The 15,057-nt window shown below is 45.5% G+C and overlaps 1 protein-coding gene across 1 annotated transcript in view; it reads left to right on the forward strand.

Annotated features, from left to right (window-relative positions):
• LOC121293660 (alpha-1,6-mannosylglycoprotein 6-beta-N-acetylglucosaminyltransferase B-like) overlaps window positions 1-15,057 on the forward strand; it is a 1,251,241-nt gene that overhangs the window by 732,819 nt on the left and 503,365 nt on the right. The window contains exon 15 of the mRNA XM_041216828.1: window positions 7,323-7,481. Coding sequence (XP_041072762.1) covers window positions 7,323-7,481 — 159 coding nt within the window. The remainder of the gene's footprint in view (window positions 1-7,322; window positions 7,482-15,057) is intronic.

Below are 15,057 nucleotides of genomic sequence, written 5' to 3' on the forward strand. Positions count from 1 at the left end.
ACCAAACATGCCTGGGAGGAGGTGGTAGAGACAGTCAGCTCCCATGACGTGGTGCGATGCGCGTGGGCCCAGTGCCGTAAGTGATCCGGATCGACCTCTTGCGCTCGGGAAGGGTGAGTACCATGTTGGCAGAGGCCACTTAACACAGCAGGTAGGCTTTCCCACCAAGCACTGCGAAACATGTCAAAGTCAGGGTGCTGACATGCTGGGAGGGGAGCTTCCAGATGGCCGGGGGGGGGGGGGGGGGGGGGGGGGGGGGGTGGGGGGGCACCAATCCATCTGCTGCCCTTGGCGTTCCACGTGCTTGTGCTTCTTTGCTTTGCAAGGTTAGACCGAGTGATGCCAAATGTAATGGAGGCAGCATATGGGCAAGGTGGGGTCAGCCCCGGCTTCTTGGTGTGAGTGCGCGGCAGCTGCAGGGTGACGAGTCCCTGGAGCCCTGCAAGGTCCCACTCTGGTTGGGGTGGCAGGGATGTGATGGGAATCCAGGTACAGGGTGGGATAATCAATGCTCCTCTCTCCTTTTCAGGAGACAATGCTGCCGAGCGGATGCGGACTGGCGGAGGCTAGGCCTAGTTGGCCATCGTCACCAGATACGAGCAGGAGGCGATGGAACTGGAGAGGTGCCCTGCGCCCAGGTCCACCGGTGGCAGAGAGGCTGGGGTGCCATGGGGAGGTAAGATTGCTGAGCATTGAGGTGACCATGTGTGTCCCAGCAGCCATGGCACTGCTGAATGTTCAGTGATTGAAGCTTGCAACATGGGTTGACCATTGATTATGGAAGGATGAGCACATACTGATCCAGCAGACAGGCATGCACATTGACATTGTCTCCATTTTAACTCATCAAATGTCCTTGTTCTTCCTTTTAGCATCACTGGAGCAGGGCCGGGAGGAGGAGGCAGAAGGGCCACCTCTAACCTCTGAGGGCCCTGAACAATTGGACTCACCAGCGTCACACCATCTCTGCCAGGCAGGCACCAGCACAGATACTAGCACCTCGGTGGGTATTAGATCATCATCTAGTGTCCCGGGGCACACTTCACACTTGCGGTCGGAAACAGAGAGTGTCCATGGCACCGGCAGCCGGAAGACTGCTGGGGACCAGGCACATGCTTGGTTGGTTGCTGATAATGTGCCTCTGGAGTCGTCCATGAGGCAGCAGACGCTGGAAGTGCAGCAGGGTATGCGGGAGGATCTGGTGGAGATACATGAGGCAATGCATGGCATGGTCTGCGTGCTGGAGGAGTCCACACGGAGCATCACCAATGCAATGAGCCTCATGGCTGAGCATCATGCTTCCTCCATGGAGACAGTGGTGACTCTCATGGGGAGACTCCCCCAGGAGAACAATCCGGGCCTCCTGCAAGCCCTCACAACAGAATTGACCTCAGCTGGTCAGTGCCAGTATGGAAGATGGTTTGGGAGCTCAGTGCCCATCCATCAACAGTGAGCAGGGAGGTCCGAAGTGACCTCACGTCAGAGCAGGAGTTGCCTGTCATCTCTGTGGGCTCCTCTCAGGGCGCTCCGGATGAGGGCAGCAGCTCTTCCACCCCTCTGCCAGTGACTGTGGGATCTGATGAGGCTCTGGCAACTGGCGAGATGCCAGCTATGGAACTGGCCGCTCCCTCCCAGGCAGGGCCATCAAAGGCTCCAGGGGCCAGAGGGCACCCGCCAAGGTCATCGAGGCCAACAGGACAGCACAGTGAGCAGGCTGTCTCAGATGCCAGTGCCAGCAAAGGAGGAGCACCTAGACGTAGCACCTGGAAACGTAAACTTGAAATACCTTAGGCACACCATGGGTTTCTCACTGGTGGTTTTATGTTGCCCCGCTATTAGTTGATGACTACTCTGTGTAACACCTTTGCAATTATCTTTTTTTGTGCTTCATTTTGTTAAATCATTAAATTTTGATATGTGAGCATGGCTCAGGGTGATTCCTTACTTCTGCAGGTGGACGAGAACCCAAGATGTTATGAGTGACTTGTTTGACATTGAGCTTTATTGAAAAGGCACTTAGTTAATGTTCATAACCAGACAGATTTTGCTCTCAGGTATCGAGTATGGAGCTGGCAGCCCTGGCTTGTGTTGGACGTCCATCTGTGGTTGGCTAGCTGAAGGTTGTTGGATTATAGCCTCCCTGGTGTCCCTGCCTCCCTGGAGGATGCCCGGGTCATAGTCTACCCCCTCAAAGTTCTCCTGTGCGTGCTCATCCCCAGACTCACTACTGGACTCATCGTGTGCAGCCGGAGCAACTGTATCTACATCTTCTTCCTCCACTGCGTCATCCCTTTCCAGCACCAGATTGTGGAGAGTGCAGCAGGAACTGGTGGACACACAATCTGGGAGGTATTGCAATGCACCCCCTGAACAGTCCAGGCATCGGAAGCACATCTTGAGAAGACAGGTGTTCTCTCTACCTCAGCCCTTGTGGAGTCATGGCTCCTATTGTACTGCTGCTCAGCATTTGTTCTTGGATGGTGGAGAGACATCATGAGCCACCCTTTGAGGGGATAGCCCTTGTTACCCAGCAATCCTCCACCCAGCCATGTTGGAGCACGGAAGAGTCTCGGCACCTGGGAGTGTCTGAGGATGTAGGCGTCATGGGAGCTGCCTGGGTACCTTGCACAGACTTGTAGAATCTGCATCCTGTGATCACGCACTATCTGCACGTTCGAGGAGTGGAATCCCTTCCTGTTGATGAAGGCACCAGGCTCACCCTAGATGCAGGGGAAGCCAGCAATCGCTGTGAAGCCTCTGACTCACTTTGTCTGGTTGGCCTGATCCCAGTGGTAGTGGATGAAAGTCAATGCACGCCTGAACAGAGCTTCTGTCATCTGCTTGACACAAGTGTGGACAGATGATTGGGGACTCCTCAAAGATCATCTGCCAATCCCTGGAAAGAGCCGGAGGCATAGAATGTGAGGGCAGCTGTGACCTTCAATGCCACTGGCATGGGGTGTCCACTCACACAGTTGGCGTAGATCTCATGGATGATCATCTGACAGATGGAGGTCACTGTCTCCCTCGAGAGACAGAGCCTCCTTCAACACTGCACCTCAGACATATTGAGATAGCTGCTTTGCTGTTAGTATAACCTGACAGCAGGATAATGGCATTTTTTGAAGCCCCTTTCACCTTGGACTTCCTGTTGGCCCTGTGCCTGCGCCTTTCCTCCCAAAGGGGGCTCCCCTGGAGACTGAATGTGGACTCCTGGCTTCCTCCCCCTTCTGGCCCTCCATTCCTCCTCAGAGGAGGTGCCTCCAGTGGGTAGCACAACTCCCATGCCCAGGCTAAGGGGAGGCTTCATGAAACCAGCAAGGCCTCAGAAATGATGTTTACTTAGAGTCCTGTTCTGAAGGCTGTTACTCTTGTCCAAGCAGCTGTGAAGAGTTTTGAAGTATTCCTTCAGGCAAGGAATTCCACACAGGCAAGTATCATTAACTTGAAGCATTAAATGTCTGACAAGTAACACGCACCCCTGTTATCCTGCCCGTGGATGAGATTTATACAAATGTGTCCTACCTGCCTGCCCGTTGCGCCTGTGCAATGACCTGAAGATCACACGGGCCCCGAAAAGTCGCCATCAGTTGCTGCCTCAAGGGCCTTAAGTGGCCTGTTAATTAACGGCGGGCGCACATCGGAAATCATCGCGATGGCACGCGGTGATTGTCGGGACGCTCGCCCAATGCCACCGCGTGTCATTTGACCCGTGGGCATGTGGGGCCCGCCCCTGCATAACGACGAGAAAATTCTGGCCTTGGAGTATTTATGATATGGTTAAAATGTTCATTTTTAAGTGGCTTCACCTACAGACATGTCATTATTCCCTCTCAAATAGTCTACTAAGAAGTAAATAGTAGCCGATAATGTTAAGTACATCATTCGACAATGAAAATATCTTTTAAGAGAATTATTGTCCATTTAGTTTAATGAAAATATATTTTCTGAGCTTTTTAGAAACTTTGGATTAAGAAGTTACCCAAGGTTTTCCCTATCTGCCTTTTCTTCACTGCTGCCATAACTTCAGACCAAGCTTACATGCTCCCACACACATTACAGTATGCTTTTTACATGGGCCAGGATTTTCCCCTCAGCAATTTGGGGGCGGGGCCTGCTCGCCGAGGGGAAAATGACGCGGGATGATGTCAGGAGGAATCCCCGGCGTCATCCCGGTCCATTTAAATTTTTAGGAAGACGTGCGGACAGTGAAATCAGCTGTCCACCCGCCGACCTGTCAATGGCCAATTATGGGCTCCAGATTATTGATGAAACTTCATCCACTGGCGGGATGAAGTTTCATGTCTGTATTGTAAAAAATTAATAAAGTGTATGTGTTCTCTATTAACATGTCCCATCTCGTGTGACATTGTCACATGAGGGGGACATGTTAATAATTTTTTAATGTTTCTATTTTTAATGTTTTTGACACTGTCAGTGTTCTCCCTGAAACTGGACTTTGCCTCAGGGATGCACGTGAAAGAGTGCATTTTGACAGCTGGGGGATTCCCTCCCCGCCCCGCACAGGAAATGCATAGCGCTTCCCGTCAGGCAGGCCGCTGGGTGGGCCTTAATTGGCCTGCCCACTTAAAATGGCGGCGGGCCCGTTTCAGTGGCGGGGGTCAGCTGTCTGCCTGCCGCCGAGCCGGTGGGGCCCACACGCCATCCGAGGGCAAAATTCGGCCCATGATTTATTTTTAATACATTTAAGCCTAGAAATTACTGTTGTTATGCTATTTAGAGGTTAGTTGTCAGACGCTAAAAGCTACCAGATAAGTATATTCCTGATGATCCATAAACAATTTTGCCATTTCCAGTCTATGACAAAACTGTGAACTTTCTTTCGCACAAAGTGGGCCCAGCTAATCAAAAGGGTGCTGTTCTCTAAACCTGCTGTGAAATGCAATTAGGATTTCACTTAATAGTTAAATGGCACTGGGAAAGATGAGACAGCTGTGTACTTTCGAAAACTTGCCATAAAATTAGGCTCCAAGCCCAAGTTATAAAGCTTGCAGTGCAAGATAATGACCTTGGAAATGCTGAGTGGCTATATTTTAAGTCAAGCCTTAGCTGTTCAGATACCTAAGGTGTTGGTTTAAGATGCCACTGAGAAGCTCTATAATGATCTTAGAGGTCCTGTGTTTATTTCTATGCTATGCTTCTGTCCATGGATGTTATTAGCTGGGAATGGAGAAAGTGGCCTTGATCTCACGGATGCCACCTTTCCACTTTACCTTCCTTTTCAAGTAAGGCAAAATAAATGTTTTGTGGCAACTATGGAGGAAGAGGGCATTGACCTACATGATTCTGTGTGGTCATAGCAGAATAGCTACACATTCAGTGAAGCACTTTCTGTTAATGTAGGCCACTGCTTAATGGATGGGGTCTGAGCAGCTACAAATGTAGATTCAGTCACTCATCACACTTGCATAAAGTCAGCAGTGGATTAAAATTTTGCAATTCTCTCACGCTGCTGCTGATCAGTGCTGAATGCTGTAAAGATGCTGGGCCTCCTGGATAAAGCCATCAGTCACTTCTTTGATGCATTTGTAGGCAGTGGTATGGTTAAACTGCAGATTTCTTTTTAGCCAGGAAGTAGCTAGCAATATAAATATTGAAGCCCACATTGAGTTTGATGGGCAATGAAAGTGGAACCTAGATTGCACATGCTGCTGTATGAGATGGCACAGATTGGTTGCTGCCTCCTTATTAAGTCTTTGCTTCTGAGGCATTATGGTTCAGGAAATCTAAGTAGGTGTGTCCAGGAGAGTACACCTGATGTCATGTGTAATTTTAGCTGTTGATATTGTGCATTTTGTGCCACATTGCATATCTGGAACCCTGCAGCTATTCCTCTTCCTGAAACAAGGCTGGTGCCACGGAGCACTGAAAACAATCCCAATTGTACTGAGCATACAGATATTCTTCTGTCAAAATAAGTTGCTTCCTGGTATCACAAAACAAAAACAGAAACAGAAATACCTGGAAAAACTCAGCAGGTCTGGCAGCATCGGCGGAGAAGAGCACAGTTGACGTTTTGAGTCCTCATGACCCTTCAACAGAACTTAAAGCTTCCTGGTATCACCTGTTTACAACAGGCACTGTTTTAGTGCATTTCAAATCGGACCAACATAATTTGTTCCCCATTTTAATAGAATTATACACTATTTTGCCAACATTGTGCACTTTAGTACATGGAATGCTCTTCGTGCTGCCAGCAACATGGAGCAGAGCATTGATTAATCAGAAAATGTGTGCTAAGACACATTTCCAAATACCATAATCCTTCGTGTAAACTGTATTTGTATCCTTCATTGTCGCATTGGTGAATGTGTTTGTACTTATTAAAGAACTGCCTAGGTATGGTGCCTTATACAGCCTCTTAACATGCAAAGGATTGTTTTGATTAGGTTTTGCAGTGCACTAAAAATGTAGCACTGCAGCGTCCTCAGGAAAAACATTTTCAGGTTGACATTTACATCATTTTTATCTATTCCCTTTTCCAAGTCGTGTTGGCTTTCACTGCTAATTATTGGTCAGTGTTTGATAAAAGCACACAACTGATTCATGATCTAGCTGCAATATGAATCATTTGTGTGGGCTCAACAAATACCGACTTGGTCATTTCCTACTTACTTACCAGTGGATTGGTGAAATCCTGATGAGTACCATTTTACTTAACAACAAGTTACTGGTCTGAAATTGTTATTTCTACTTAAGATAGGATTAACAAACTTTAGCTTTTAACACATTGATCCAGGTGTTCATTTTAGCATGTAAAGCAATGTGCTACAGTTTATTACTGCCTGGCTGAGCAGCAAACGCACACAGCAGGTTTGAGCTTTACAAGCACTTCACTGGCTGACAGATTGTTAAAGGTGCTTGGAGGAACCTTTTCTTTCTACTGATATTCTCACTGTGCAATTGATTCTTTTTTGATACACTTTAGGTTTATATCAAAGATATAACTCAACTTACAAAAAGCACTTAAATCAGTTTCCCAAGTGAATGGAATAAATAGAAAGCAGTTTACCGTTATTGAATTATCACATGTAATTTTAAAAATGCATGTGCTCAGTACACTCAACTCTGAGACTGCAGCACAATGAAATATATCAAAGCAATTGTATTAATAAGATGCATTCTTGGGCATGGTTCACAGTTCATGAGATTCCTTTCCCCCTTTTCTGCAAGCCAGACTTCAAATCCAACTTTGCAATATAGCTCTACGAAAAATATGTGCAAGAATATGTGAAAAATTTCATAGATAATAATGGATTTTTTTTCCATTTTCTTCCTTTCATCGTTGCTGATTAATGAAGTGGATGAGAGCCCGGTGGACCTCAGACCCTTGCTATGCTTATTATGGTGTTGATGGCACAGACTGCTCCTTCCTCATATACCTCAGTGAAAAAGAGTGGTTCTGTCCCCCATTACCATGGAAGAATCGTACTTCTTTCCCCACCAGGACTGAAACAAAAGTGCAGGTATGTTGATGCTTGATCTGTAAAGTGCCACCAGTACATTCAGCACAAGGGGAGTAACCAAGACCCATTGAAATATTTGGAACCTTTGTGACTGAAGGCATATTGTACATTCTGAATAAACTGACTGAACAGTTGTACAGTAAATGCTTTCTGGTAATTGCTAATATCTCTGTTCCAATAGAAACTGCTAACATTTCCTCTCAGAAATATTGTTTGAATTCATTACTTAAGGACCCTAAAAAAATGCGTTCAAAGCCTTCTGTTCTGAAATTTAATGAGTTAAATGTTCAACACCTGTAAATAAAGGTTCCTGCCATTTGAATTTTATATATAAAGGTGGCTGTCAGTTAATAGATGATGAATCCAATGCTGATGGCGTTATCATTAACAGTGTTCAGTGAGTCCTGCAAGCTCAGTGTTAATGGCATGTAATATGGAACAGATAATGAAACATTCTGCCTGTCTACTGTAGAACAGAAATTATGGAATACTGCCAATCCTATCGCATCATTTCCCCCATCATGAGATTAGTAATATGCTTTGTCTCAGATCAGAATGAAATGACAGAGAGATTAACATTTATAAAAAATATTTCTAATCAAAATTCACTGCCACATATTGCAGATGAGAACATATAACAATGTGTAAACTTTGGGTAGTAATCCATTGTCTGTGTTTAACATAAAAGCTAAAGATTGGCTTTTGTGTTTGCTGTCATCTGAATCCCCAAATTGGATTTATTCTTTGTAATTTATTTGCATTAAGTTCTATTATCCTCTCTGTATTGAGAGTCCATTTTGCATGATAATGCTCCAAGTGCCACTAACGGAATTATTAGGAAATATTGCCTGATTTGCTTGTTTCTTATGTCAACGTTTTATGAATTTCAGTGCTCAACAGCAAACAACTTGGATTGTTACAAAAATGCAAGAAACCTGCTCTCAGACGAATGTATATGAAAACATATACTTGCTCAAGGAGCTTAATCTGTGTGGAGCTACTGATCCTCCTTTTATCAAGAACAATGACTTACTATTTAAGGAATTACTGTAAAGAATTGATGACACAATGGCAGCGGGCCATTGCTTTAATGACCGTTGGGCAGTCGCTCCTCATAATAATGAGTGCAGAAGCCGAAAGCCTACGATACTCACAATGTGAACTGAAACCCGTGAACAGACCTTTTTTTATTCATTTACCCACTGGGCATCGCTGGGTAGGTCAATATTTATTGCCCATTCCTAATTGCCCTTGAGAATGTGGTGATTAGCTACCTTCTTGAACTGCTGCATTCCCTGTGGTGTAGGTACACCCACAGTGCTGTTAGGGAGGGAGTTCTAGGATTTTGACCCAGCGACAGTGAAGGAACAGTGATATAGAAACATAGAAACATTGAAAATAGGAGCAGCAGTAATTCATTTGGCCCTTCGAGCCTGCTCCCCTATTCAATATGATCATGGATGATCCTCTATCTCAATGCCATACTCCAGCTCTCTCCGCACAACCCTTGATGGCAGTCAGGATGGTGAGTGGCTGGGAGGGGAACTTCCCGTGATGGTGTTCCCATGTGTCTGCCGCCCTTGTCCTTCTAGAAGATAGTGTCATGGGTTTGGAAGGTGCTGCTTAAGAAGCCGTGGTGAGTTTCTGCAGTGTTTCTTGCAGATGGTACACACTGCTGCCGCTGTTTGTCAGTGGTGGCCGGAGTGAATGTTTGTGGAAGGGGTACCAATCAAGCAGCTGCTTTGTCCTGGATGGTGTCAAGCTTCTTGAGTGTTGTTGGAGCTGCACTCATTCAGGCAAGTGAAGAGTATTCCATCACACTCCTGACTGTGCCTTGTAGATGGTGGAGTCAGGAGGTGAGTTACTTGCCACAGGATTTCTAGCCACTGACCTGCTATTGTTGTTCACAGTACGTGGTAAGTCCAGTTCAGTTTCTGGTCAATGGTAACTCCCAGGACACTGATAGTGGGGGATTCAGTGATGCTAGTGCCAAGGAGCAATGGTTAGACTCTCTCTTGTTGGAGATGGTCATTGGCACTTGTGATGGCACTTGTGTGGCACATATGTTACTTGCAAATTGTCAGGCCAAGCCTGGATATTGTCCAGGTCCTGCTGCATTTGGACATGGGCTGCTTCAATACCTGAGGAGTCACGAATGGTGCTGAATATTGTGCAGTCATCAGCAAACATCCCCACTGCTGACCTTATGATGGAAGGAAGGTAATTGATGAAGCAGCTGAAGATGGCTGGGCCGAAGACACTACCCTGAGGAACTCCTGCAGTGATATCCTGGAGCTGAGATGACTGACCTCCAACAACCACAACCATCTTCCTTTGTGCTAAGTATGACTCCAACCCATGGAGAGTTTTCCCCCTGATTCCCATTGACTAGGGCTCCTTGCTGCAACATTCAGTCAAATGCTGCCTTGATGTCAAGGACAGTCACTCTCAGCTCACCTCGGGAGTTCAGCTCTTTCATCCATGTTTGAACCAAGGCTTTAATGAGGTCAGGAGCTGAGTGCTTCTGGCGGAACCCAAACTGGGAGTCAGTGAGCAGGTTATTGCTAAGCAAGTACTGCTTGATTCACTTGGGCAAATGTTAGTTAATGAAGGAAAGCCAGCATGGATTTGCTAAAGGCAGTTTTTTGATGAGGTAACAGAGAGGTTTGGTAAGAGTAATGTTGTTGATGTGGTGTACATGGACTTCCAAAGGGATTTTGATACAGTGGCCAGAATTTTGACCTTGATAGGCGGTGGGTGGGCAGCCAAACTCCGCTGCCGAAACGGGGCCGGCTGCCATTTTGAGTGGATGGGCCAATTAAAGCCCGCCCAGTGGACCATCCAACAGGAAGCACTGTGCACTTCCTGTGCGGGGGCTGGAAGGATTCCCCATCTGTCAAAGAGCGCTCTTATGTGCATGCGCACAAAAGAGCGCACTGCTCCCTGAGACTAAGTGCTGTCTCAGGGAGAGCGCTGAATGTTTAAAATAGAGAAAGGAAAACATTATTAACATGTCCCCCTCATGTGACACTGTCACACGTGATGGGACTTGTTAATATATATGAGTGAAACTTTAATAAACCTTTTTAAAACTGAGATGAAACTTCATCCCGCCAGTGGATGAGGTTTTATCTTTCTTCAGAAGCCCGCTGAGACTCCTGGCCTGCCCTCCAGCCTTAAGGTTAGATGGGCAGGTTTTTCAATGAGCTTAATGATCCTGTCAATGGCCTCAATTGGCCAACAGCTGATTTCACTGTCCGCCCGTCTTCCTAAAAATTTAAGTGGATCGGGATGACGTCAGGAGTTCCTCCCAGCATCATCCTGCGGCATTTCCCATCAGTGAGTGGGCCCCGCCCCCAAATCGCTGGCAGGAAAATTCTGGCCAGTGTTACACAACAGATTTGTTAGCAAAATTATAGCTCATGGAATAAAAGGGACAGTAGCAACATGGATACAAAATTAATACAAAATTGGCTGAGTGACAGGAAACAGAGAGTAGTGGTTAATGAATTTTTCAGAGTACAGGAAGATTTGTAGTGGCGTTCCCCAGAGGTTGGTGTTGAGACCGTTGCTCTTCCTGATATATATTAATGACCTAGACCTTGGTGTGCAGGGCATAATTTTAAAATTTGCAGATTATATGAAACTTGGAAGCATTGTGAACTGTGAGGAGGATAGTGTGGAACTTCAAAAGGACAAAGACAAGTTGGTGGAACAGGTAGACAAATGACAGATGACATTCAGTGCAGAGAAATGTGAAATGATTCATTTTGGTAAGATGAACATGAAGAAACGATATACAATAAAGGGTACAATTCTAAAGTGGGTGCAGGAGTAGAGGGACCTTAGTGTATATGTATAAAAACAAAAAAACTGCAGATGCTGGAAATCCAAAACAAAAACAAAAACAGAATTACCTGGAAAAACTCAGCAGGTCTGGCAGCATCGGCGGAGAAGAAAAGAGTTGACGTTTCGAGTCCTCATGACCCTTCGACAGAACTTGAGTTCGAGTCCAAGAAAGAGTTGAAATATAAGCTGGTTTAAGGTGTGTGTGTGGGGGGCGGAGAGAGAGAGAGGTGGAGTGGGGGTGTGGTTGTAGGGACAAACAAGCAGTGATAGAAACAGATCATCAAAAGATGTCAACAACAGTAGTACAAAAGAACACATAGGTGTTAAAGTTAAAGTTGGTGATATTATCTAAACGAATGTGCTAATTAAGAATGGATGGTAGGGCACTCAAGATATAGCTCTAGTGGGGGTGGGGAGAGCATAAAAGATGTAAAAAAAAACACCAAAACAATAAATAAATAAATATTTTTTTTTCTTTTTCTCTTTTTATAATGGAAATAGGTGGGAAAAGGAAAATCTATATAATTTATTGGAAAAAAAAGAAAAGGAAGAGGGAAACAGAAAGGGGGTGGGGATGGGGGAGGGAGCTCACGACCTAAAGTTGTTGAATTCAATATTCAGTCCGGATGGCTGTAAAGTGCCTAGTCGGAAGATGAGGTGTTGTTCCTCCAGTTTGCGTTGGGCTTCACTGGAACAATGCAGCAAGCCAAGGACAGATATGTGGGCAAGAGAGCAGGGTGGGGTGTTAAAATGGCAAGCGACAGGGAGGTTTGGGTCATTCTTGCAGACAGACCGCAGGTGTTCTGCAAAGCGGTCGCCCAGTTTACGTTTGGTCTCTCCAATGTAGAGGAGACCTACAATCCCTGAATACTGAATTCAACAACTTTAGGTCGTGAGCTCCCTCCCCCATCCCCACCCCCTTTCTGTTTCCCCCTCCTTTTCTTTTTTTTCCAATAAATTATATAGATTTTCCTTTTCCCACCTATTTCCATTATAAAAAGAGAAAAAGAAAAAAAAATATTTATTTATTTATTTATTTTACATCTTTTATGCTCTCCCCACCCCCCACTAGAGCTATACCTTGAGTGCCCTACCATCCATTCTTAATTAGCACATTCGTTTAGATAATATCACCAACTTTAACTTTAACACCTATGTGTTCTTTTGTACTATTGTTGTTGACATCTTTTGATGATCTGCTTCTATCACTGCTTGTTTGTCCCTACAACCACACCCCCACTCCACCTCTCTCTCTCTCTCTCTCCGCCCCCCACACACACACCTTAAACCAGCTTATATTTCAACTCTTTCTTGGACTCGAACTCAAGTTCTGTCGAAGGGTCATGAGGACTCGAAACGTCAACTCTTTTCTTCTCCGCCGATGCTGCCAGACCTGCTGAGTTTTTCTGTTTTTATTTAAAATTCTGTTTTTGTTTTTGTTCGTGTATATGTACATGTCTTTGAAGATGGCAGGGCAGGTTGACAGCACGGTTAATAAAGCATATAATATCCTGGGCTTTATTAATACGGGCATAGCAGGGTCAGGGAGAGAACTCATAGACCCTGGTGGTTTTCCTGTTTGCAGGCCCATTATTCACCCTCCCACCCCAACCATGCCCCTTAATCCTTCAGGTGCCCAAAATTGGGAACCATAGTCACAGTGGGGTTGAACTGTTTAAATGGCTTTTGTACTCTATACCTCTATTTATAAAGCCCGTTGAAAGCTCAGGTTTCAATACGTTACACTTTGCAACAACTGCTTTGTCAGACAGTTACACACAACTTGGTCATTCATATTATGCAACCAGCTCTGCTTCTTTGAACTTGGCCCTATGCAGTATCCAGACAGTAATATCCGAAAGACTTGAACCTCACAAGCACCGTAAACAACAATCCCATGTACAAATAAGAATATCTTGAACTAACAGTGACCTATTCTGTTGGCTTATGACTCCTGGCTTTGCTTCCAAGTTTAAAAATGGCAAATCCTTCCAGTAAATTAGCACCAGCCAATTCACCTGCAATTTTATGCTATTTCTAACCACACAAGTGGGCTTTAACAGAAAAATTACACTTTGCATTGTGTGATTATTATTTTCTCATTTTAAACCAAAACTAACCACACTTAACATTGCCCAGCATGAAGCATATAAGGAGAGCAAAGTAATACAGATGCTGAAAATCTGAAATGTGAACAGAAAATGCTGGAAATACACAACCGGCCAGCTGGCAGCACCTGTGGAGAGGGAAGCAGATACTAGGTCTATGATCTAATTCCGACAAAGGATCAGAGACCTCTGTTTCTCTTTGCATAGATGCTGCCAGACGTGCTAAGCATTTTGAACACTTCCCATCACTCTTGGAGCAAAAATAACCCCTTTTGCCAGCACTGCAAAAAGCAGTCAGATTTCTTGTGAGCCCCTTATTCCACTTCAAAAAGAAACCCAGCAGCAGCTGCCTGAGATCTGATTTGGCACAACATTAAACATGAGTTTCAAAAAAAAAAGTTAAGGTATAAAGAAAATATAAATAACTTGCTGTGAAAAAGAATCAATGTCTAGGCAATAAATTGATAATTTTTAAAAATAATTAATTAATAAAAATGACTATTAAAAAATGGCAAACAGCTAGAGCGAACTAACAAAACTATTTTTTGCCTTTTTGGTTAAGAAGCAGCGGAGAGAGAGAGACAGATTAGGCCCAAAACTCTGGTCACCAGGGAAGGGGGAAGGGACAGGGGCTGACCTAAGGAGTTGGTTTAACTTACACCAACTGCATGGTTGCCTCCAGTGACGCACATTCCAAGCTGGCCTCAGCGGAATTCAGATGAAAGTGGGGGCTGGAAGTGGGTTGCCTTTCAGCCTGGGTTTTCCTTCTCTCCCGGCCTGGTGTGTGGATAGGTTTTTGGGGATGGAGGAGGAGGAGGGGTAGAGTGTGTGTGTGTGTGTGTATGTGTGTTTTTCTCCACCAAGGATTGTGTGTGTGTGTGTGAGACTCCCATTCTCAGCATTCTCTCTCACACTCACTCACACTCTCTCACATTCTCTCACTCATGCTCTCACTCTCATTCACACTTTCTCTTTCTTATACTCACACTCACTCTCACATTCACTCACTCAGTCAATCCCGAATCCCAGGAAGTTGAGTGATTTTATTGCAGGAGGGGAATTTGGGAAGGAAGCAAGATGCACTTCCTCCCCATCCTGCCTAACATTCCAGCTGCTATCGCTATTGCTGCAGCTGCTGCTTCTCCTGGCCTCCCACACCACCATCTTGACACCTGTAGTCTTTTAGTGGGCAGGGTGGACCACATCACCCAGAATTCCCTCTGGCTATCAAAATAGATGGCCATGTAGACGTGGGCTTTCACTCCAGTAATGCCTTATACAACAGAACTTTATCCCAGAGCAGAGCATCCACCGCACACTTGTTTCCCAGCATATTGAGGCATGAGATGGCCATCTGAGAGAGGGACAGTGCTGCATGAGCCCAGGCTCCCTAGGCAGGTCCCATGATGCTAACATCCTCAGACACTCATAGTTGCCAAGGTTCTTCAGTGCTCCAGCTCAACTGGATGGATGGCTGCCTGGGTGATAAGGGCTAACCGTTGCAAAGGTGGCGTATGATGCCTCTCCGCCACCCAAGAACAGAGGCAGAGCAGCAATACAATACAAGTCATGCCTCCACAAGGGTGGTGATAGAGAGGACCCTAGGTCTTCTC

The sequence above is a fragment of the Carcharodon carcharias genome, chromosome 22, assembly GCF_017639515.1.
Source record: "Carcharodon carcharias isolate sCarCar2 chromosome 22, sCarCar2.pri, whole genome shotgun sequence".
Classification (NCBI taxonomy): Eukaryota; Metazoa; Chordata; class Chondrichthyes; order Lamniformes; family Lamnidae; genus Carcharodon; species Carcharodon carcharias.